This window comes from Achroia grisella, unplaced genomic scaffold, assembly GCF_030625045.1.
Source record: "Achroia grisella isolate CSIRO2021 unplaced genomic scaffold, CSIRO_AGI_Agris_v1 utg719, whole genome shotgun sequence".
Classification (NCBI taxonomy): domain Eukaryota; kingdom Metazoa; phylum Arthropoda; class Insecta; order Lepidoptera; family Pyralidae; genus Achroia; species Achroia grisella.
The window spans coordinates 1,073,354-1,098,706 of NW_026713002.1; the positions used below are offsets into that span (position 1 = coordinate 1,073,354).

At 36.9% G+C, this 25,353-nt stretch overlaps 1 protein-coding gene across 1 annotated transcript; it reads left to right on the top strand.

The window, feature by feature from the left end:
- Positions 1-433: 433 nt before the first annotated feature.
- On the top strand, positions 434-24,795 carry LOC131850236 (exportin-7-A). The gene is given in 25 exon segments (XM_059200406.1): positions 434-448; positions 1,965-2,075; positions 2,459-2,562; positions 3,143-3,242; positions 3,482-3,589; positions 4,380-4,507; positions 5,460-5,661; positions 6,185-6,400; positions 7,201-7,347; positions 8,375-8,547; positions 10,655-10,833; positions 11,697-11,845; positions 12,616-12,782; positions 13,298-13,442; positions 14,235-14,385; positions 15,462-15,621; positions 15,962-16,035; positions 16,479-16,664; positions 17,067-17,196; positions 20,632-20,713; positions 21,093-21,231; positions 21,553-21,630; positions 21,974-22,080; positions 22,423-22,637; positions 23,311-24,795. Coding segments are annotated over 25 exon segments (3,369 nt in total). The 3' UTR covers positions 23,414-24,795.
- Positions 24,796-25,353: the final 558 nt, after the last annotated feature.

Sequence of the window (25,353 nt, forward strand, 5' to 3'; positions counted from 1 at the left end):
ATTGTACTAAAGTTTATTTAACAACATTATTATTATACTACGCAATTAATAACTACCTAAATTAAAAATAGGTATTTTTTCTATTTTACGTGTTAAACTTTATTTTTACAATTGTTATTTTTCTTGAACTGCGTTTTGGAATAAAACGTTTTTGAGTGAACCGTGTTTAAAAGAGTGCAGCGTTACAATCTATGCAGACACTAATATTTACTGAAGCAAAGACAAATAATTAAAATAGTATAATTTTTCTATCATTGGTTGATCTAATTACAAAATTAATACAGTAATATTTTTATTTATAATTAATAATTAGTAATAGTTGACACAATGAGCGTTTTCATATCATTCCTTAAAACATTAAACGAATCCAGTGGTTGGCTTATAACAAAATGCATGAAACGAAACGTCACTCAAATGCAAGAAAATAACAAAAATGGCTGAAGAACAGGTGAGTACCAAAATATTATGATTTCTGTTTGATATTAACTGAATTATACATAACCATTAAGAGTAATAAATCCTTGATACATTCCTGTTATAACTACAACAAAAGGTCAACAGTTACTTTCATGTTTTAGAGTATCTCGCACAATCATTATAGCCATCAAGAGGGGCCTGACCCTTTAAATAATGCTTGATAAATGTATCTTTAGCGTATTAATTTCACGTTTAATTGTAATTTCTAACGATATGATCATCTACTGATATTTCTAGATTATTCTAGCCGGCTTTTTGGTTATATTATGATGTATTTACTCGTATGACATTTGGAGAGAAAGTTGTTATCTCAACTTTCGTAGATTTTCTGTCACACTGTCATCTACGACTTAGTTACTAAGCAGATAAATAAATTTCATAATACACAAATACGAAAACTCGTGCCATATTACTAATTCATGGATGTTCTGTTGTGATTACTAATAACTGATGTACTAGTAAATCCTGCCGCTACACTTGATCAATTGAAGTAATTTATTGGTTAATTTCTGAGGATAAATTTTGTACTCGGAAATAATGTAATAAAATATTAATTCACGCAACACCATGTAGTCTCGAACTAAGCAGAACTTCATACATTTTTTTGTAAATGCATGTATAATATATATAGTAACAACTAGAATCTTATAACCAGTAATATAAATGTTTACATCATGCAAGAAATCAAACCCTCACTTATTGGAAGTAAAGTGCTAGATCAGATAGGGTATACATATAAATAAAATTGGAGTGTCTGTTTGTAATATTGAAATAACCATTTTTTACTATATGCATAAAAATATAAATACGGTTTATACACCAAAATTACATATTTTACAATTTTGTCTGTCAGTCTGTTTGTTCCGGCTAATCTCTGAACTTTTATTGGCAGGTAGCTGATGTAATAAGGAATGACTTAGGCTACCTTTATTTTAGAAAAATAAAGTTAAATGCCATGCAAATGAAGACTCATATACAGCTAGTGTAAAATAATATTGTATTAGTAAGTTAGTGCTTATGTTGGTTTAGCCAGAACTGGTATCAATACAATTTCAATTCTATACTATACTATAATTAATTAGGAGTAGTTTAGTTATTTTAATACTATATCACAATCAAGTATATGGGCCATCTAATTATAATTGGGTATTTATGGACGTCTGAAATACCAGGAATGTCATGTGCATTTTGTACTTCAGAGACCTTAATGTCTGCCGATGGTGAGTGGTGCTATGGTAAAAAGTTTACATATATCACTGGAGAATCAGTCAAAAATATGCATTGGAAAAAGTTTGTCAAAACAAAACTTTATTGTATATTTAAGAAATAAAGTTTTGTTTTTGTATCTACCAATACAAAACTTTGTTTCTTTTGAACTCAAGACCTTTGAGTACTACTACTAAAACACTGAAAGACCATGCCATAAAACCAAAAAATATCATAAAGAAAGATTTTTATTCTAATAAATTTTAAAACTATGTTTCCTTTTTAATAATTAACAGGAGGTGATACAAATAGAAGTGCTGTGTAAACAGCTGTACGAGTCACAGGATCCAAATATCCGTGATCAGGCAGAGAAGGCAGTTGTTGCTTTTCAGGTATGGTATTTTAGAGTTCATATCTTAAATGAAAGAAACTTCTAAACAGACTTCTATTAGAAGATTGTAGAGAGATTTCATTGGTATACCTCTTGCACCCACTTCAACCACATATAAATGAACTATATAGCCATTATTCAATAATAAATTTTTTTTTCTCTTAGTACATTTGCGATCAGTCCTAGGACTATAAGCGAATATGTTCTGTGATGTTGTCATGTAGAGGGGCTTCACATTGGAAACTTTACTCATCTGCATTCCATAAAAAAAGCTGTAGATGCGAAATCGAATCTACAGCTATTTTCATTAATTACAATCACACAACAGCCATTTTTCATTAATTAAAATGAGTCTATAGTAATTTTTAATTAAAATGACCACAGGAATCTCCGGATACGCTGAGCAAATGTCAAGCATTGCTGGAGCGAGCAGACTCCAGCTACTCGCAGTTACTGGCTGCAACCACACTCTCCAAGTTGATCAGCAGGTACTTGTCTATGCTACTTTATTGAGGGATGGGAGGGAAATGTTAGTATTAAGATCTAGTGGACCCTATCATAGCAGCATAAGCTTAAACTTGGCATTATGCTAATTTCCTCATCCTCCACTAGTGCCCCGCCAGCATACACACTTAGCGTAGACAGGTGCATCATTCCAATATCACCCTCAAAAAAAAACAATGCCCTTTTCTCACTATATAACAGTTGTGGGCCATTGTTTCTCTAGTTTGTATAATCAGTTCCAACAAGCATAAGCTGTTCACAAGTTGAGCTAGCATAAAATACGAGTTATAAGATATTTCTGGCCTGGGTCCCCAACAGCATGTTGACCACCGTCATGAAGGAGCACTACTGGCCGAAGGGGGTGGTGTATCAGCACTACCGTTACAGAATACCGTTGTCAGTGCCATGACCACACAGACAATTTTATGTTATTATTATACAATTAATTCTTATGCATGTTAGTCTATAAGGTATTTATAATATGGGCCAATAGTAGCCTGTAAATAAATAAATAAATAAATAAATAAAATATGTATATATTGTAAAACTCAATTTATTATTTAGATCCACCACAAGTCTACAAGTGCAGCAGCGTCTGGACATCAGAAATTATGTACTCAACTACCTCGCCACGCGGCCCAAACTGGCCAATTTTGTCATACAGGTATGTCTACATGAGTAAAATACCTATATCAAAACAATTACAGAAATAATAACCCAAGACACTTCACACAGCGCCATCTAGTCGAAGCGAAGCAGAACCCTGTGTTTTAGATACTAGACAACTTATATAAATACATAGTTTTTTTTACTTACATAATAAAAAAGTAAGTCAATTATATATTTTTTTCTAAATTAAGGAGGTTCGTCATTATTTTTATGGTGTTTTTGTTTGGTACACAGTCGCTGGTGTCTGTGTTCGCGCGGATCACAAAACTGGGCTGGTTCGATGTCACCAAAGGGGAGTATGTGTTCCACAGCGTCATGAATGACGTCACCAGCTTCCTGCAGGTACTGCTATATATTATTTTATGTCTATTTTATATACCTACTTAGTACTGTCTATTTATTTAAAATAACATTTATTAAAAAATGCAATACATTAGTTTTTCGCTCGTTCGTCTCATTTCTCTCTCAAGTTCTCTCACCTATCACTCATACGAAATAGACTAAAAACAGAGTCTATTCAAAAGTAATTTATATATCATATTTAATTTATATAGTCATATTTAATCAACTGCCTAAAAAATTAATTTTAATAACGAGCTTCTACCTTTAAAAATAACGATACTTCCGTACAACCTATCATCATCCCTTTCAACCCCTTATAACCCTTTTTTCATATTAAAATACTCACACTAAAATAAAAAGGTCTAAAATGTTCTGTGTACCAAATTACATCTAAATAGGATCGGCGTACAACAGTTGTACACGTGACTTGGTCCGCGTAGAATTTAACTTTATTTTTTCTAAAATAAAAGTAGCCTAAGTTACTCCTTATTACATCAGCTACCTGCCAAAAAAAGTCCCATCAAAATCGGTCCAGCCATTTCAGAGATTAGCCAGAACAAATAGACAACAGACAAAAATTATAAAAAATGTTATTTTGGTGTATGTATTTATATTCATATGCATATAGTAAAAAACGGTTATTTCAATATTACAAACAGACACTCCAATTTTATTTATATGTATAGATGTACGGATCTCAACAATATATTGTTAACACCTTATTGCTTACCTACATTTGGCAAATAAAGTATTATTAGTAAGGATTTTATTTGAATTTTTACACTTCCAGGGTCCTGCGGATATGTGCACAGTGGGTGTGCAGCTGCTGTCCCAATTAGTGGTGGAGATGAACCAGGTGTCTGAAGCGGATGCGAACAGGTCCCTGGCCATGCATAGAAAGATTGCCTCCTCGTTTCGGTAATTATTCACATTTTCCGCCAACTAAAACTTGACGGCTCTGATGGTATAGCGGTGGTTGATCGCCTTACTGGATGGTCGCAGGTTCGATTTCTCGCACGGCACAAACATTGATCTGGGTGTTTTCTGTGTATATAATATGCATTTACGAACAAATATGTATTTTATCAGTTGTCTAGTAGGTACCCTTTTTTTAAAGGGTGGAAACTTCTTGAAAAGACAGTCCCCCCGTCGGAGGGGCGACGTTGGGATGTGTGAGAAAAAAAACCTAGTAAAAAATCACACGGCGCGATAAGATATCTCTATCTTTTAAGACTTTTTTTTATTTTATTGGAGGTTTTGGGATATTATCAGGTGCTCAGACCTGGAACACTGCGACCACCATAGGTCGTGCTCGCCCTTTTTCAAAGTTCCATTTATAAGGTTAACTCACTATCACCTTTTTTATTGTAATCAAATTTCTTCTAAAATAATGCATTATTTGTGAAGGTGTTTTCATAAACATGGTATTAATTGTTATCCAAATAAATACGTTCTTTATTATAAGCATTTGAAACAATTTTTGAAACGATTTCAATGAACACTTTAGGAGGTATCTTAGTTTTAATAAAAAAAGAATGTTACTGGCTGACTGACATACTAAATTCTTATAGAACCAAATAGCTAAATTAAAATGGAAATATTATGAAGATAATGCTTACTTTTTACAACAAATATTGGGTCCATGCGAAGCCGGGGCGTATAACTGATCTTAATAATATAAACGCGAAAGTTTGTAAGTATGGATGTTTATTACTCTTTCACGCAAAAACAACTGAACGGATTTTGAATAATCTTTACAGTAATAGAGCTTATGCATCAGAATAACATATAAACTATATTTGTTATTGAAATTGAACGCAGTTGAAACAGCAGGTAATGCTAGTTATTAATAAAACCTTCATTCATTCAGTGATGGGCAGCTGTTCGAAATCTTCCGGCTGGCCTGCTCTCTGCTGAGCGCGACTCGCGGCAAACAGCTGGAGGTGGAACTGGCAGACGAGAGGCAGCACGCGCTCCTGGCGGCTGTACTCCGACTGGCCCATAACTGCTTGACTTTCGACTTCATAGGCACCACCAGTGATGAGTCATCAGATGATCTATGCACTGTACAGGTAAAGAAAGAGCAAACATTTATTGTTCATAATATTAATACTAGATTTAAAGACAAACTTGCTGTCCTCATGAATCATTCAGAAAAAGTCATTAGGTCTTTGGGTATGAGAATTTACAATAAGATACCAAAGGACATACTGGAATTACTCTTAAATAAATTGTAAACATCTGTTAAATCATATTTACTGAGTAATAGGCTTCTATTACTCACTAAACAATTACTTGAATGACGAGCGTGCATTGTCCATGCACGGGATTTTTATTTATTGTTAAATATAGACACCTATATAAATATAGATTGTGAATAAATTGGCTTTTTAACAAAAAAGTTATTCTATTGAGTTTCTTGTCAGTTCTTCTCTATTGGATCTATATACTGAACTGGACGGTAGGAAAACTTTATAAGCTGTATTATTGTAAAATTTCTTTAAAACCCATTCAGTAGTTTATGTGCAAAGGAATAACAATTATCCATTTATCTCACAAAGCTCCGCATTTTTATTGTGAGATATTTCCATCCAGATACCAACATCGTGGCGACCGACCTTCCTAGAACCAGGGACCCTGGAGCTGTTCTTCTCACTGTACCACGCGCTGGGCGGAGGTCTGGCTAGCCTGGCGCTGGCCTGCCTCGTGCAGATCGCGTCAGTTCGCCGCTCACTGTTCAGTAATACTGAGCGGGCGAAGTTCCTCAATCGGCTCGCAGCTGGCGTGCTCAGGATATTGGAAAATACACAGGTATACACTAAAGCTGTAATAATAATGATAACCCTTGACTATTGATACAGCGCCATCTAGTCCCAAAGTAAGCAGAGCCCGTATCATATACATATAAATAAATAATATAAACATTATTTATTTATTTGGTCAAGGACTCAGTAATATACAATATAATATCTCAGGACATTTCGTACAGCGCCATCTAGTTCTAAGTTAAATAGAGCTCCTGCCGTGGGTACTTGACAATAGGTATAAATACTTTTAATGCATTTTTCTTATAAAAACATCCATAATAAAACAGAAAAGATCCAGATCAATACAAACAATTTTTTATTTTATTTATACCTTTTCTTGCAACAAATAAAGAACAAAAAAAAATAGAATAGTGTATATTACACAACAATCATACTAATGAATACCAATGTTTGTATCTTTGTGCTCGTTTGAGATATCAAACTCGCGACTATCGGAGAGGATCCATAATGGAATGAACATCTCTCTACGCTAACGGTTTACGCTGGAGCTCGAGGATGATAAGATGCTCAGTTAATCCATCTCGACAAATTCATCAGCTGTTTATCGTGATGGTTTCTAAGTGGAACCGCATAGAGGTCAACAGGACGTATTTCACTGAGTATATTGTTAGAAATTATGTCAATGGGGTCCAATTACTTAAAAAAACTTGTTAGTTTACTTTTATCAATATTACTATCAAGTTCTTTTAAGTAATTGGAGTAGAGTGTTATCCTTTCATTATAAAAAATCACAAATACAAAGATTAGTGCAATATTGTAATAATATGACTTATAAAAATCCAGGGCCTGTCCGATCCAACGAATTATCACGAGTTCTGCCGGCTGCTGGCGCGTCTCAAGTCCAACTATCAGCTCGGCGAACTGGTCATGGTGGAAAACTACCCCAGGATGATCGAGCTCGTCGCCAAGTTCACAGTCCAGAGCTTGCAGGTCAGTGGCGTTAATCGTTTTAGTTCTGTAAGGTGTTTTTATAAATATGGTGGCATTTGGAAGCGGGATGTACATTCATTAAAGTTTCTAAATATTATAATAATTAAAATACATATTACTTGGGACGCGTTTATTGGCCAACAACAACCTTTACATCGTATTACAAAGGCTGTAACTCTAGTACAACTTTTCATTATTATTATTATTATAGCCCGGCAGAAGCACAGTCGGCCGGGGTTATTCAGGGAGAGGACGCATTATTATTATTATTATTATTATTATTATAGCCCTTTATTCGGACGCAATTTTTTTGCTGTTAACTCCAGCTCGAGCATTCTCGCATTCTTCAGTCGTGCGTGCTTTAGCGTTTTTTAAAATAATTAATTATCATAAATGGCGGTCATCTGACTATGAAGCAAAACATAATTATGGAGTTTTTGATAGTTAATAAATCTTATACGTATCTCTGGAAAATGAAATCTATAGAATAAAAAATACAATTTTTAATAGGCCGTGAAAAGACTTTAATCAAATTTAATAATATACATAATTTTAGAGTTATTGATAAATCATAAATTTTAATTGTGTCTTTGGAAAATGAAATCTGTGTGTCTTTTAAATAATGTGAAAGAAATTAAATATGCTACATTCAACCGCTTCCCCTGCCACTCGCGCTGCCGGAAATATTGCCGGGCGACAACTGAGCGAGAAGGCTGAATGTAAAAACATGCTGCCACTCACGCTGCCAGTCCTTTAACACGCGCACGAAAAACAGACAATCGAGGGAGCGCCGGGCAGCGCGAGTCGCAGCGCCAATGGCATGGGAAGTGTTTCCACTCTCGCGCTGCTCACTTCCCCGCCCACTTGGGCTGAGTGTAAATAGGGCATAAATACTTTCACAATTGAGCGCGCTGGCTTCCCTGCGCTAAATCGTGCACGCTCCAAATTGCTCGTGAAAGAATGTGTTGTGTAAAGGTAGGTACTTAGAGTTAGTATTAATTTTTAACGCGGAATATACTATTTATAGATGTGGCAGTTCGCGCCGAACTCCGTACACTATCTGCTGTCGCTATGGCAACGCATGGTGGCATCAGTTCCATACGTGAAGGCCACGGAACCTCATCTGTTGGAGACGTACGCGCCGGGTGTTACACAGGCGTATATCGGATCCAGACTGGACTCCGTCTCCTGCGTAGTCAGGTAAACCTATACATGCGAAACCGGTTAAAAATGTATTTTACGTTATTAACGGTTAATTAACCGTATTTGGTGACACTTTGAGCAGCCTTGAGCCCACAAAAGGTTTGACCACAACAAAGACTAGGGTCTAGGTATTGCTCCTGACTGGACTATTTTAATGTACACATATGATAAGCATTACAAAATCCCCGAAGCTGTAGGAGTTTCATCATCCAGACTTATAGATATATTTCTGTATGTGAGAAATAGCTACACAAAATGATTATTATTATTATTATCATCACAAAAATTTGCATCACATAATATTCTCACATTTGTAAAATAAAAAAAAACATTTACTGTATGTTTTTTTTTTATTTACAAATCTAAGTAAACAACTGTAATTTAAAACTATATACATATGTGTAGCGGGTAATAAACAGGTGTATCTTAATACTTCTCGTGATTCACAACGCAATAGTTTGCCTCCGATCGATCCAATTCAAACGGGGATTGATATTACGATGGCCTGAGCCCTAGTTGGAGCCCCTAGCGGTGTCCTTAGACTAAAGTCGTATCCGTCAGGCGCGAGTTGGCCATCAGCCGCTCCATGTTTATAGTAAAGTAAGTAATAAAAATAACAGTCCTTCCTTGGTTTGGAGTGCCATCACCACTCGCCCCCCTATCGTCCGGTGAAGCTTTAAAGGCCAGCTGCGGCCAATAGCATAGAGTAGTCCGAAAAAAAAAGTACTACGATATATTTTTAATCTTACTTTGTAGCAATCGGATAACTTAACGGTTAGTTATCCGCATTTTATCAGTAGCTATCCACAAATTTGGTTGAATAACGGTTTTTTTTTCACAACTGTAGGTACACCCTACATTGTCTATCCTAGAATTAGGCAGACGTGTTCTGAAAGTACTCTAGACATCAATATGCGTGTCATGAGTCAGTTATGCTTTCTTAAATATCCAGAGAGGGGGTGGCGTGGTTAACGGGTCATCAGGGCTCCTAATATATGATTGGGTGATGGCTGGCTTCCTCGTTATACTCGTGGGCTCCGCTTGTAGGGATTGGTCTGCTCTGATAACTATGATTGATTTGTTTTGGTACTCAAGTACTATTTATACAAATAGAATAGAATAGAAAATCATTTATTCAAATAAACTTACATTGAAGCACTTTTGAATAGTCATCACATTTTTTTTAAATCTACCACTTATTCGGAAAGCTATCTCGTCACAAGAAGAACGAGCAAGAAACTTGTGTGTTGCTCTTATAATACAATTTATTTATATCAACTTTGCTAATTGCCAGTTTGTATTCGCACAAAATTTTTAATAATGTAATTCTGAACAACACTTGTTTTAAACAGGATACTGAGTGTTGCCAGAAATTACCTTGGAAATCTGTTCAGTAGTTTTTGCATGGAAGAGTAACAAACATCCATCCATACTCACAAACTTTCGCCTTTATAATCATAATAACTACCTTTTACGAGCGTCATGTCGCTCGCATTGAATCCATTAAATAACTTCATTACTGGCTGCTACATGGCGCTGAAGTAGCAAATAATTATAAGCAATTTTATTTTTTTGTCTTTTAATAAAAATGATTATTTTATTTTTATTAAAAAGTACCCTTTGTTCGTTCTAATACCTCCAAGAGCATGTATACAAAATTTCATGCTGATCGGTTCAGTAGTTTTTCCGTGAAAAGGTAACAATCATTTCTTCTTAACTCAACGTAACTAATCAACTTCACATTTATATATTATATATAGTAAGGATAAGAATTAATAGTAACCCTCATCCCTCAATGCATTGCAAAGTTGTAATAGAAATAATCTTTATTCAAATAAATGAATAAAATTACAAGCCCTTTTGAGTAGTCATATATTGAATCTACCACTCATTCGGAATGCAGATTCATCACAAGAAGAATGAGCAAGAAACTTGTGTGTTGCTCTTTTTAATAGATGTTTTTTATATAATTAATTACTGTAATTATATCGAGTAAGAGGCATGTGATAATTAACATAGAAATCACTACGTACTCATTATTAGTGTAATGTAGTGTAATAGTTGTGAGCGATTAGTTGATATTAACAACAATATGTGCCCGCAGCGAAGGTGTTGAAGATCCCCTGGACGAGGTGGGCACCGTGCAGCAGCAGCTGGAACAGCTGTCAGTGATCGGTCGGTGCGAGTACGGCAAGACCTGCCAGCTGCTGGTAGCGCACTTCGACCGGGCAGCGGCTGCGTACAGCGTCGAGCAGCAGCCCCACCAGATCCTCGTGCTGCAAGGTAGATATATAGATGAATAATTTGTTTGTATTTTCAGCATTGGGGTACATTTATTTTGACGACTTCGATGAACTAACGGATTAGCACACCGCCTTACTTTCGATGGTTGTGGGTTCGATTCCTCGCACGGCACAAACATTTGTATTCATGATTATCATTGTTTGTATCGGTCTCGATGTTTTCTATGTATTATATGTATCTATTTTTTTTTTTGTACTAGCTACTCGCCCTGACTTCTTCCGGGTGTACTGTATTATACATATAAACCTACCTCTTGAATCACTATCTATTTAAAAAAAAACACTTCAAATTCCGTTGCGTAGTTTTAAAGATTTTAGCATACTGTATTATACTATGAGTTGTTCACATATAAACCTTCCTCTTGAATCATCTTGCGGTAGCCGGCTTCAAAGCCTAAGTGGTCATCATAACTAGTGCTTACTATGTAATGATTACCTAACCGCAAAAGCCCAGGAGGGTGCACCATACTATTATCATCCACAATGGTATGGGCACCCGCCTGCGCTTACGGTTTACGCTGGCGGGGCACCAGTGGAGGATGATAAGATGAATATGAGGTCAGGTTCGTTAGCCCATCGTGACAAATTCACCAGGAATTTATCACGATGGTTTCCAGGGAGAACCGCGTGGAGGTCAACCTAACATGGTACATTGCTAGTAATGGGGTCACATTACTAACAATCCATAGATAGAGAATATAGATCGGTAGCAATAAATCATCAGTCCATATTACTAACAATTCTCTTTCCCCCTTTTATATATGTTAGTTTATAAGGTATTTATAATATGGCCCTGGTAGCCTGAAATGAATATAAATAAACAAAAATATACTTCAATATCAGGTCAACTGACGTGGCTGGTCTACATCATTGGAGCAGCGATAGGTGGTCGGGCTTCAGCCAACACGAGCGACGACAACGACGCAATGGACGGCGAGCTGGTCTGCAGGGTGCTGCAGCTGATGAATCTCACAGACTCCAGGCTCACCAGGGTCAGTAGATGCCAATATTATACCTTGTGTGCTCTGCCGAATATATAACGGACTGTGTTCTGAGGAATTGTTCGACATGATGCCTTACCATCGCACCGCTCGCCATTGCTTGGGAATTCATCATAAGGGCAGAGGATGGCCGAAAAGAGATGGATGTATTGTGAGAAAGATGATATGGTAAGAAAGGGAGTAAATAACGAGATGACTGAAGAAGGATGAATGGAAGAGAAAAACATATTACGCCGATCACAAATAAATGGGATAAGGAAGAAGCAGATGATTATATCGGTTGTCTAGTACCCAAAATGCATGCTCTGTTTAGCTTGCGACTAGATGGCGCTGCGTGAATTGTCGTGAGGTTATTATTATTAATAATAAATAATTTATTGTCAGACTACATAGTCTATTTTGTTAGTAACAACTTAACATAACTTATGTTAGTAATAAAAAATATTCTATTTCATTGCGGGTTCAAATCCCGGACGAGCTCCCAAAATTGTGGGAATGAGGATTCGCAAATAACAGGATAATGATTTTATAGAACTCCTGTTATTTCAATTAAAAAAAAACAGATGAAACGATCTAATTATATGGCAGTTTAGAGGAAGATAGTCATGCCTATCCCCTTTTCTCAATCATTCCGTTCTTCATTCATTCACTCCTCCATTTCCAATCATTCATACTCATTCATTCCCATTCATTCATACCGCTAAGTTTAAAATCCTACATATATATTAATTATGTGAAATTGAACTTTATTCCTATAACAGGGTGGGTGTGAGAAACTGGAGCTGGCCATGATGTCGTTCTTCGAGCAGTTCCGCAGGATATACGTGGGCGAGCAGGTGCAGAAGAACAGCAAGGTGTACCGGCGGCTGAGTGAGGTGCTCGGCCTCAGCGATGAGAGTCAGCTTCTCAGTGTCCTCATGAGGAAAATGTTAGTTGACCTTACTAATATTATATACTAGCTGTGCCCACGGCTTCGTCCGTTTGTCCAACTTTGACCAAATAAAGAAAAATATTCAATAATTTAATCCAAAAAAGTAATAGAAAAATGTTTCATTGTTTTAACTACAAAAATAAGGATTTTCCTTTCAAGCTTTTATCTTTTATTTTATATTATCCCCTAATTTTTTACAAAGTTTGAAAGTCATATTTATTTATATTTAATCAATAGCCTAAAAAATAAGTTTCATATTTATAGCTTTAATAATATCGATACTTCCATACAACCCTTCATCTCCCCTTTCAACCCCTTAAAACCCTTTTTCTTTATTTATATTCAAACAATAGTCTTACATCCCTTTTTTCGCATTAAAAGTAGCTTATAGTAGGTCTAGACTATCTGTATAGCAAATTAAATTTAAATCAGTAGTTTTGGCTGAAAGCGAGACAGACAAACAGACGTAGATACTTTCGCATTAGTAATGGGTGAATATAATTAATCTACAGCATCACAAATTTGAAGTACTGGGGTGGCAGCGAACAGATAATAGCGAAGACCCTCGGGCTGCTGAGCGACCTGAGTGGAGGCTACTCGTGCGTGAGGAAGCTGGTCAAGCTGGAGGAGACGCAGTTCATGCTCACACATCACACGGTCAGTATGTCTGCGTGTGCCAACTTTGGGAACCTTTGACATTGGTGATTGTTAAATTCACCAATCTTTTTTTTTATTGGGTTGTTTGGGCTATGCACTGCGATCTACATAGATCTATTGTGCTCGCCCTTTTTCAGAATTCGCTACATATACCCGTCAGGGATAAGAATTGAAGGATATTAATTAGGAGCAATGGTTTTTATCTCCTCGGGAATGAGTGTAAACTTTCCAAAGGAAACATTTCGTTTATGCATGAGTCGGCTACAACCACTGTGTAGTGGCATTTCCTCTTCAGTTTGGCAAAATCTTCAGATTTTTGTTCTGCATGCATTATTTACCAATCTTAATCTCGTTCTTAAATTATGAATCAATTCATTCATAATTTAAAAGCGACGCTCTATCGGTGGAGCTCTTGACACTCTACGATCTTCCATCATGCTTTTTAAATGTTGAAACGACACGACTCCAATTTTGTCTTCAATTTGCTTGATGTAGCTGTGCCTAGGTCTTGGTCTTGGAAATTTGGGAAATGGGGAAATTTCCTTATTATTGAGGGAAAAACAGAAGAAAAGCCTTCTGTTTTTCCCTCAATAATAATTTTCAGAAATTCATAGTACCATATCAAGTGTCCTAATATTTTTCCAAGTGTTCGTTTTGAAAAAAGTTGAGTGTCAATTCTATTACTCTAAAATACAAATGTTAGTACCGTGGGAGAAATCGAACCTGCGACCATCGCAAGTCAAGCAGTTTTCTAGACCACTGATCCCGTCAATTAACTTGATCTATTTTAAGGCGGAACACTTCCCATTCTTGGGCATCAGCGGCGTTGGCACATCGGAGATGCGGTGCCGGACGATGCTGTACACTGCGCTCGGGAGGTTGCTGATGGTGGAACTTGGAGAGGACGAGGAGAGGTTCCATGCGTTCATGATGCCCATCACAGGTTTGTATCGGTCTGGGTGTTTTCTATGTATAATATAAAAGAAAAGTATGTTATACAGTTATAGCACAGGTAACATAATATTACATAGTTATAGTTTATATCGGCACCCATAACACAAGCTTTAGCTAGCTTAACTTGGGCCTAGATGGCGCTGTGTGAATTGTCCTCAGATTATTATTATTATTTTCGCTATTGTCGCATTTTCTCAGTTTTTGCGTTATTATTATGTAGTTATTAATGTGTACCAAGCCCTCTGGCGACACGATGAATAAAATTAACAGGTCTTTTTAATGATATTTATTGATTAATATTTAACACAACAATTGGACATTCGCAAAAACGCCATTCTAATTAGTCTCTATACGATGCAATAATCTTACTCTATTTTGACAATGACAGTATAGACTAATGTGTCAAACCTGACATTGACATGAGGGTGTAAATACACCAAAGTTTGTATGTATTTATTATTATGTAGTTACTAGCTGTCCCGGCAAACGTTGTTTTGTCCTTAAAATAAAAAAAAAATTAGAGGTGGACTACCTCTAACATTTAGGGCAGCGGTCTCCAACGTTTTACAAATCGAGGGCCAAAAAAAATTTTTTTCTGTACAGTAGGCCGCACCTCAGGTATTTTTATAATAAATCTTTTTATTTTATATTAAAGGTACTGTTTATTACTTAATTGTTGTCGTTACTGAGAGTGGTCTATTGACGGGCCGCAGAAAATATATCGGCGGGCCGCAAGTGGCCCGCGGGCCGCGGGTTGAAGACCTTTGATTTAGGGGAATGAAAAATAGATGTTGGCCGATTCTCAGACCTACTCAATACGCTCACAAAATTTCATGAGAATCGGTCAATCCATTTCGGAGGAGTATGGGAACGAAAACTGTGACACGAGAATTTTATATATAAGAAGATGATTATTATGTACATTGTAAAAATGTTAGCCTGATGGAGAGAGGGGAGTGTTAGGGAGGTGGCATTATTCAGTATTACCTTTCTTTACCTTGAAAAAAATGAAAATCCGGGGCTGGTAAAGGCTGGTAAATAATTAGTGATGAATGTCCTGTACAGCGGCCTTCGAGAGCATCATCGGGCCGCTGGGTGGCGGGGACAGTGCAGTGTTCGCTTCGGAGGAAGCTCGCAAGACTCTGGTGGGGCTCGCCAGAGATCTACGAGGGTTGGCGTTCGCCTTCAACACTAAAACTACCTACATGATGCTGTTCGACTGGATGTAAGTACAATTTAATAGATTTCCGTTAAAAAATCACAATTTTATTATTATCTAAATTTATAGTGTTTTGAATATAAATTAAATGTTCACTTTACAAAAAAAAATTGAACATAGAGAAAGAAAACACATTTTTAGAAACACATTGCATTTATGGAAAAAGAAAAGTTTTTTTTTACATTACAAATTAGGTTGCGTTCCATTTCACATCAAAATTGATTAATCATTTAAGAGATGAGTTGATGACATGAAAACGTGGAGTGCGCTATACGAGAATTATTTCGAACTACTCTAATGCTGTTAGTCGCAGCTGGCCTTTACAGCTTCACCAGACAATACACAGCGAGTGCAGATTGCACTCCAAACCAAAGGAAGGACTAATGAAGCGGGTGAAAGCCAACTCTGACGAATATGTCAGTCTGAGAACACCACTAGGGATTCGATCCTCAGCTCAGGCAGTTGCAGTTTCGATCCCCGTTTGCATTGGACGGGGCATCGATTGGACGGGGTGATGTTCGCAAGGCATATACAGAATGTTCAAAATTGATCTTTATTATCATTTTCAACACAAAAAGTATTTATTAAAAGTATAAATGTCGTTTAATCTACTTTCCTAAAATTATTTAATTTATTCGCAACTAAAATTGTAAAAATTCGGTAAAAAATAAAATCGTACGTTAAGAACGCTAAGCATGGTCAAATACGGTTCTAAGTGGACCATACTAACAAGGCGTTAAAGCTTTGCACCCATCTTTCAAACATCCTGTATATAAAATTCTATATATAGTTATATATGACCGATTTTTATGAAATTTTATATATATTCAGTTATATATACGATTATATATAATGTGTGTTAGCTTTGTACATGAAGGTGCTTCTCCGAGGTATAGAGGTGTGGTTCGCGGAACCGGCTCTGACCACTCCGGTCCTGAAGTTGACTGCTGAACTGGCTCAGAATAGAAATCAGCGGTTACACTTCGACATCAGCTCGCCCAACGGGATCCTGCTGTTCAGGGAACTGTCAAACATCATATGCGCTTACGGTCAGTGTTAAATTTGTTATGAATTAATCTGTAAAGTCCGGAGTTTGCGTTTCGGACAGGTCGGGATCGAATGGGCGATGTAACTTTGAACTGACGTACAATTCATGGCAATATTTTAGCTAAATAGCTTTTATTTGTCTTATTAACGAACGAATAATAAAAATTTCATAATTATTACATACATTATCGACATATCATAAAAAAAAATTCGGATTACTCTAATGCTTTTGGCCACAGTTGGCCTTTACAGCTTCACTGGACTATAAAAAAAATAGTTTAGCGGTAATCCCTTACTATAAAGTGAGATGCAAGCTCGTTTATCCTCTATGCTATAATAATAAAAAAAGAAAGAAATAGTTTATTAATTTATGTTATATTTGTTTGTATGTATTTTGCTTTCAGGTAGTCGTATATTAACAATAGATGTTGCAAAGAAACAAATCTACGCAATGAAATTAAAAGGAATATCACTGTGTTTCTCAATATTGAAGGCAGCTCTGTGCGGGAACTATGCTAACTTCGGCGTATTTAGGTAAGTAATATCTATTGTTAACCATTATTTTATAATATAATTTTTTTTTTTAATTAAAAAAAATGTTAGGGTTTTTTTTTTTATTGGGTTGTTTGGGCTATTGTCAGATGTGTAGCACCTGTAGCACTGCGACCTACATAGATCTATTGTGCTCGCCCTTTTCAGAGTTCACTACCTAGACCCGTCAGGGACAAGAATTGAAGGATATTCTTAGGAGCGATCGTTTTTATCTCCTCGGGAAAGAGTGTAAACTTTCCAAAGGAGTTGGTATCTTAGACTCCATTCTCCGCAATTAGCCTCACATTCGGGCCGTTGTGCGTGTAGAGCCAGACTACTAACGTAGCCAGCCAAATAGCGCAGAATGTTCAAAACCGTTCCGAGGATCTTTATTATCAGCCGCCGTTTCTTCAACACAAAAGCCCCGAAGTATTTATTAAAATTTTGTATAAATGTTTGTTTAAGGAACAATGGCCCGTTATTGTCCCTATCATTATTTTGAGGTTTATTCTATCTAGATTAAACGTGTTGTTAACCGATGGTTCGAATTGCCACTTTAGATTGTTTGCAATAAATAAAATCGTGCGTTGCGAGAATGGTATTGGCATGAGCGGGAGGGGGTGCAACCACCATACGGATTTTAAGTCGTCCATACTAACATCCGCTGTGTCCTTTCCAAAGGAGATATTTCGTTTATGCATGAGTGGGCTACAACCACATAGGATGTGCGTTTCCTCTTCAGTTTGGCAGAATCTGCAGATACTTGTCGTGCATAGGCCTAGCTTAGCCATATGCTTGTTCAATTTGCAGTGTCCTGTGAGGGCCCTAGTCATCATGCATATGTTGTTTTTACTCAATTATAATCTATTGGAGTATTTGGTCGAGCCCGATATAAGGTCTTTTGAATGTATTAATCCTGGCATTTTTAGTGATTCAGTGCTTCTCGTTTGGTTATTAATTTGAGATGTCCCAGTTTTGCACACCATATTCGGGGCCCAGTTGGATATATATATGCCAGATGGTCGGCATTCTCATTGCCTTCAATATTTGAATGCCCGGGGACCCATCTCAGTATAATATTATTTCTGCTTCCTACTTCATTTAGTAGCAGGATACAGTTTCTAATAAGTTTAGAACGGATTTCGTACGACATGAGTAGAGCAGCTTGACTGTCCGAATAAATGTATATGTTCTGATTGATGTAGTTGAGGATTACTTCCAGATATCTAATTAAGGCGTAAGTCTCTGCCTGAAAGATTGAGGCGTATTTTCCTAAGCCTATATAGTTGCAGATTTTGGGTTTTACACCACATATTCCACATCCTACATCACTATTTTGGACCCGTCTGTAAATAGAAATCTGAGTGAGACGGTATATGGTTATTTTGCCATTCGTCTCTTCCAGATATTTCGATTTTGTAATATACAAAGTTACACTCTGGTGCCATATTGTCTTCAGGCATTCCCAGAATAGGATCACTCATAATCGAGTCTCAGGGAATGCCAAGATATCCTCCAAACATCATATGCTTTCGCCTTTTCCTGTATGAATAGGAAGGGGCGTCAAGTCCAATAATGCGTTAAATTTGGTGCTCATGGCTCCTGTAATTAATCTGTAAGCTTGGTGGCAGCTGTGGATTTGAGGGTTTCTCCACCAGATCGGCATCGAGGTGGTAAGTGGTCTCACCACTGCTGTATAAAGCCATAGGGCAATTTTGGGGTTGATTACAATTTACCCGTCGGCTTAATAGGGATGTTTTCGCCTTTTGAGTTATGTTTCTATGTGTGTGTTCCATGTCAGTTTTTATCGAACAGGTACTTGACTTCTTTGGAATAATATTCTTCCATTTACTTTAGGCATGACAAGTTTGTCAAGTTTCTTCCTTTTTGTAAACGGAACAATTACTGTTTTATCAGGATTTACTGATAATTCATTTTCCTTACACCATTTAACTATGATGTTTAGTGCTCTTTGGATGCGGTCTGATATTGTTGTTGCACAGAACCCTCTGACCATGACTTAAAACCTTTACAAATTGGTTTTTGGTCATAACATCTAAGAGCTGGACTATAGCCACAGCAAAAAAACGCCTCCTTGAGGGCATCCTTTGGTAGGTCGGATTTCTAACGTACTGTTGTGAAGAGTAGTTTTAATGGTTCGATTTGAGAGCATTGCTTTGATCCATTGAGTGGTGGTTTCATCCACTTTCTGCGGATGAGTCCCTGTGAGATATGGGCGTGTTATCAAAAGCAAAAAATCGAGAAATGCACATAGATATTTGTTTATTAATTTCGACCTTGTTGAGTTATTTGTTTGTAGGCATGTTGATTTGTGCAGGGGAGCATTTTCGAGGATTGTAGCTCTAATGTGTTGGTCCATAGAACCTTTTCCATGGTTTTTATTATGAAACAAGGCTTATAGGTCTGTGAGACTTTGGCTGCGAGTAATGAAATTACCTTCGTTAATGGGTATAAAATCAGGCTGTGTTAAATATTCACATAGGGAGATAGGATGTCAAGCCCTTGTTGTGCGGGAAAACTATCCATCTTCGGCGATGATTTTATGGCTTGAAAGATTTTATAGCCCATATAATTTGTTTTAGAAAAAAGAGCTCTGACGCCTCAAAAAATATCTCTTGAGATATGAACCGATTATTTGTAGATAATATAGAGTTTCTTTTGATTTTACCATTGGGCCTTTTCATAAAATTTGGTTATTTGGCGCCTTGGCAAGCATTTTGTGTAATCTGGATCCTTGGGGAGTCTGAGTTATCTCCTCGCAGAAAGCACGCCATGATGCTCTTTGGCTTTCCTAATTTCGCAGTAGTATTCCGTTTACACTTTACTATATTGGGCCCATTCGAAAAGCCCTGTTGGATAATTTGCGAGTTTTCTTCCTCAGCTTTTCTAGACTCTTATTCCACCAGGGTGTTTTACATTTGGCGGTTATATGTTAGGGTTAGGTACAACCCTTATCACCTATAAAAGGACACTATCCATTTTGTATACACCTAAGTGGGTTTAAAAAATGGATAGTGGTCCTTTTCTCAGACCTACTGAATATTGATATAAAAAAATAAAATATTAAATAAATTTTGTTTACCGAATTTCATTAAAATCGCTTCAGTGATTCTGGCGTGAAAGCGTGACAGACAGACAGACTTACTTTCGCATTCATAATACGATACTCGCAGATATGAATTGAAATATATGTATTAAAATGTGTTTATTTATTTATTATATTTATTTCTATTCTAAGGATAATTAAAAAATATTTATATAAAAAAAAGTATTCAAAGGGGCAACACACAAGTTTCTTGCTCATTCTTCTTGTGATGAGTCTGTGGTCCGAATGAGTGGTAGAATACAAAATATGACTATTCAAAAGTAATTGAGTTTATTTGAATAAAGATAATATCTATTTCTATTTGTTCGCAGGTTATATGGCGACGAGGCTTTAGACAATGCATTGAATATGTTCGTTAAATTGCTACTCAGTATACCGCACAGTGATTTACTTGTAAGTACTTATTTATTTACTAGCTGTGCCCGCAGTTTGGCCTTGAAATATATAGCCTACGTGTTATTTTGATGTATCAAATATATCACTGTAAAATTTCATCAAAATCTGTTCAGTAGTTTTTGCATGAAAGAATAACATCCATCCATCCATTTATACATTAATACTCACACTTACATTTATACAAGAAGTACCGAAATAGCACTTTTTTTCACTCGGCCCAAGAACCCTAGAAATTTTTTGTATATTTTGTTGCTTACCGTCCAGTTCAGTATACAGATCTAATTGAGAAGAGCAACTATTGCCATGCACGTTGTCATTTAAGTAATTGTATAGTGAGTAATAGGCTTGGTTCAATAAATATGAAATTTCATTTCAGGATTACCCAAAATTGTCACAAACATACTACGTACTGTTGGAGAGGCTCGCGCAGGACCATATGCCGTTCTTAGCGTCGCTGCAGCCCGACGCCACTCTGTATATACTGTCCTCAATATCCGAGGGGCTCACGGCTCTTGGTGAGTACATTGTGGGAACGTTCTGTTATATATATTCGCCAAAAATCTAATTTTTATAATACACAATATTCAAGTATCGCGTGGAACGATGTATTGACTGCAACATAACCAGTAGACCGACGGCTTGCTATTGTATCGCGTCGGACTACAGACTCTAGTACGCACTTACGGCGAATGCACGCTCAGTTTTTGTGTGTTTGGGGATGAATTCCTTGTCGATGGCGAGCGGTGCGATGGTAAAAGGTGGCCGTCGGCATCATGTCGAACAACATTTAACATTTATAAATTATCACCAACTCTAGTCTCTCTCTTTGTTTTCAGACACGAGCGTGTGTACAGGATGCTGCGCCACCCTGGACCATATAGTCACATATCTATTTAAGCAATTAGTGAGAAAAAGTGAGTACACATCATACGAGCTCGATGGTCTAGCGGTTTGACACACCGTCTTGCTTCCGGTGGTCGCGGTATCGATTCCTCGCATATGTTTCTTATGTATATTGTCTATTTATTAACAAAAACATTAACTGAGATATCAGTATCCTTAAACGGAACTTGCGTCAATAATTAAAATCTAAAAAAATTGGCTGGTTTTCCAGTGTGTGTCTGTCTGTTTGTTCTAGCTAATCTCTGAAACGGCTGTGCTGATTTTGGCGAGACGATACTCGCAGATATGAATTGAAATATATGTATTAAAATGTGTTTATTAATTTATTATATTTATTTCTATTCTATTCTACAGCTAGTAACAAAGTGACGAATCCTCGCCAACCTCCGCCACAGACCAGCAACATGTTTATAGAGGTGCTGCAGCGGCGGCCGGAGATCATGCAGCAACTGTTAGCCACGGTAAATGATTTGCAGTACTTTTTATAAGCATTTTGTCAATGCAATTATATAGCAAACTATGCCCAACAACATAAAACGATTGCACCCTGTATCTATACTAAATCAAAATATGTTTATTCATGTAGATGCATTTTTAATTTCATACTTTAACATAATAGAATGACCACCAGAATGTGCTATTGTAATTTTGTCAAAAGGACGCAAAATTACTAAACTGATTTTGATGAAAATTTACAGTAATATAGCTTATAAATCTGAATAACATATGTGCTATGAGCTGAATATATATGATAAAGCTAGCTATACGTAATAACTTAAATAAGCTGGTAACGTCACGTTCAGGTATTGAACGTGATAATGTTTGAGGACTGCTGCAACCAGTGGTCGATGTCGCGGCCGCTCCTCGGGCTCATCCTCCTTAATGAGGAGCAGTTTGCGAGGATACGAGGCGAGATGATCGCGCAGCAGCCGCGCGACAAGCAGGCGCAGCTCGCGCAGTGGTTCAACGGACTCATGGCCGGCATCGAGCCCAACCTGCTCACCAAGAACAGGGACAGGTGAGTGTTGAATGAGGACAGGTGGGTGTTGAATGGGGACAGATTAGTGTTGAATGGGGAAAGGTGGGTGTTGAATGGGGAAAGGTGGGTGTTGAATGGGGAAAGGTGGATGTTGAATGGGGACAGGTGAGTGTTGAATTCGGACAGGTGGGGATTGTATGGGGATACATGAGTATTGAATAGGGACAGATGAATTATTACATCAGCTTGTTGTATTGAAGTACTTTTTAGCACATAACAAACAAAGATAACAGACAGATAGCCGGCATCGAACCCAGCATACTAACCAAGAATGGTGAGTTTCGAATAGGGACAGGTGAGTGTTGAATAAATACTGATGCCCGGCATCTAACTCAACATCCTTACCAAGAAGGTGACTTGAAGGAGACTTTGCATGCATAAAGCTACTATGAAGTATACCCTAAGAATGGATTTTGATAAATTTCACCCCTAAGAGGATAAATTAACGTTAGCCGCCGCGGCTTCCGCGGGCAAAAGCTAGTCTATCTATATATTATCACTTCTTCCAATATTGTATGTACGTAACTGTATTTTATGTGAGTGAAACAATAAGAATTTAATTTATTCATTCACTCACTCATTCAATCAATCAATCGCATATTTATTTCATCTTGAAATGATTTCGCGTTGAAATTATTTATTTTAATTTCAGATTCACACAGAACTTATCAATATTCAGACGCGATATCACCGATCTCATTCGAGGCGCCTCCGTCAACATGGGGGGCTCCGTGAACGACATGATGACGTCGTAACACCCCGGTCGTCGCACTGGAGACGTCCCCGAGTATGACGATGTGTTCGTGATATGAAAGCCGTTTTGTAGGTATACTAGAAGTAAAGTTGTTACACCACTGTTGCATCCGCTATAGGCTCTAGACCGATGCGTAGGCGTTCCCGAGTATGAAGGCGCGTGACTCGAATATCGAAGAACGTTTATTGTAAGTCAGTTTGAATGTGGACGATTGTCTCTGAATGTCGATAGTTGATGTTTTTAAATTATATGAATAATATTTTAAGCGGATTTACATTTTCTGTTGTTTTAGAAATTTAAGAATATTTCAGTTTTTTTTTTCTTTATATTTTGAATTTGATTATGGAATGCATTTTACAATAATTTTATACAGTTTACTGTAGTAGGTCGGTTGCTAACAATTGATTTTGAAAAAGATTGGAATCGATAGTTGCAAACCCCAGTCGTAAGGTGAAAACTGAAACTTATAATCGCCACACCGATTACATTCTGTTTCAAATGGATGTTGTTAGAAAGGACTGATGAATTATTATTTATATACAAGCAATAAGTAGTTTAGAATTACCTAAATAGCATGAACGTTCTCGAGTATGACGCATTTGTAGAACAAATTTATAGCAAAATTCGTCCATGAGTATGATGCACTTTTAAAATTATTGTCATCGATATGATGCATTTTTAGAACAAAATTTAGAAAGAATACCGTTCGCGTGTATGACGAATACGCTCTTGATGATGTTGTGTTAAGTTAGACTGTTTTTTTTTGTCTATTTCGTTTTTTTCCTGTTGTTAAATGAACTGTGTGATGTCTCGGCGAATGACATTCCATATGTGGACGTGTAAATTAATGGAATTTGTATGAAGTTGTATGGAATTTGTATGGAGTTGTATGGAAAATGTATGAGATGCACTCGATGTGGTACATACTATTGTAATATGTAAAGTTGTGAATCGTAGAATCTTGTACCGAACAGTGCTTGTATGGTTTACTGTATGTATGTAAACATACACGGTATTGTCTTATGGGTGATAATGGAATGGTGCACCCACCTGCGCTAACGGGATACGCTGGCGGGGCACCAGTGTAGGATGATAAGGTGAGCACAAGCCCAAGCCAGTTGGTCCATCGTGGTGATTCACCAAGAATTTATCACGATGGTTTCCATGGGAACCGCGTGGAGGTCTACCTGACATGGTACATTGCTAGCAATGGGGCTATTAGAATCATATCACTCATGCGTGGCTAATGGAATGGCAACGCATGAGTGGTGAGATTGGGTAGTGGACATGGAAAGTGTAAAAAATGAAGATCTCATACCTGCTTCTTCCGTAGCAGTATTACATTGCTGGCAAATGGGGTTATTAATCCACATTACTGACAATCCCCTACCGCTAAATATATAATATTGTATTGTATACAGAATATATACAGATTTTTGTATGTGATTTGTAGCACAAGCTAACGGTATACGCTGGCGGGGCACCAGTGAAGAATGATAGAATCAGCATAATAATAAGGAACTTGGAGCTAAAAATCCCTTTTCTCCATTTCTTCTAACACATTTTGAAGTCATAAATAAATGAAATTTTAATGTCATTGCATACGGTAAATAATAAAATTATTTAAATAGTATATATATACATATATAATATATATATATAAGTACGATTATATCTATGTACATCTATATATACCTGTCTATCTAGTACAACACAAGTTCTTAGCTTGGGTCTAGAATAAAAAAAAAAATACTTTATTGGGCTAACTGCAGGTCAGTTAGCCTATTAGTTAGAGTTCATGCTCATTTTATCATCCTCCACTGGTGCCCTGCCAGTATACCGTTAGCGCAGGTGGGGTGCACCATTCCATTATCATCCATTAAAAAAAACTTATACTGACTTGTCTTACTGTTTACGTATCTTACGTACTTATATACTTGT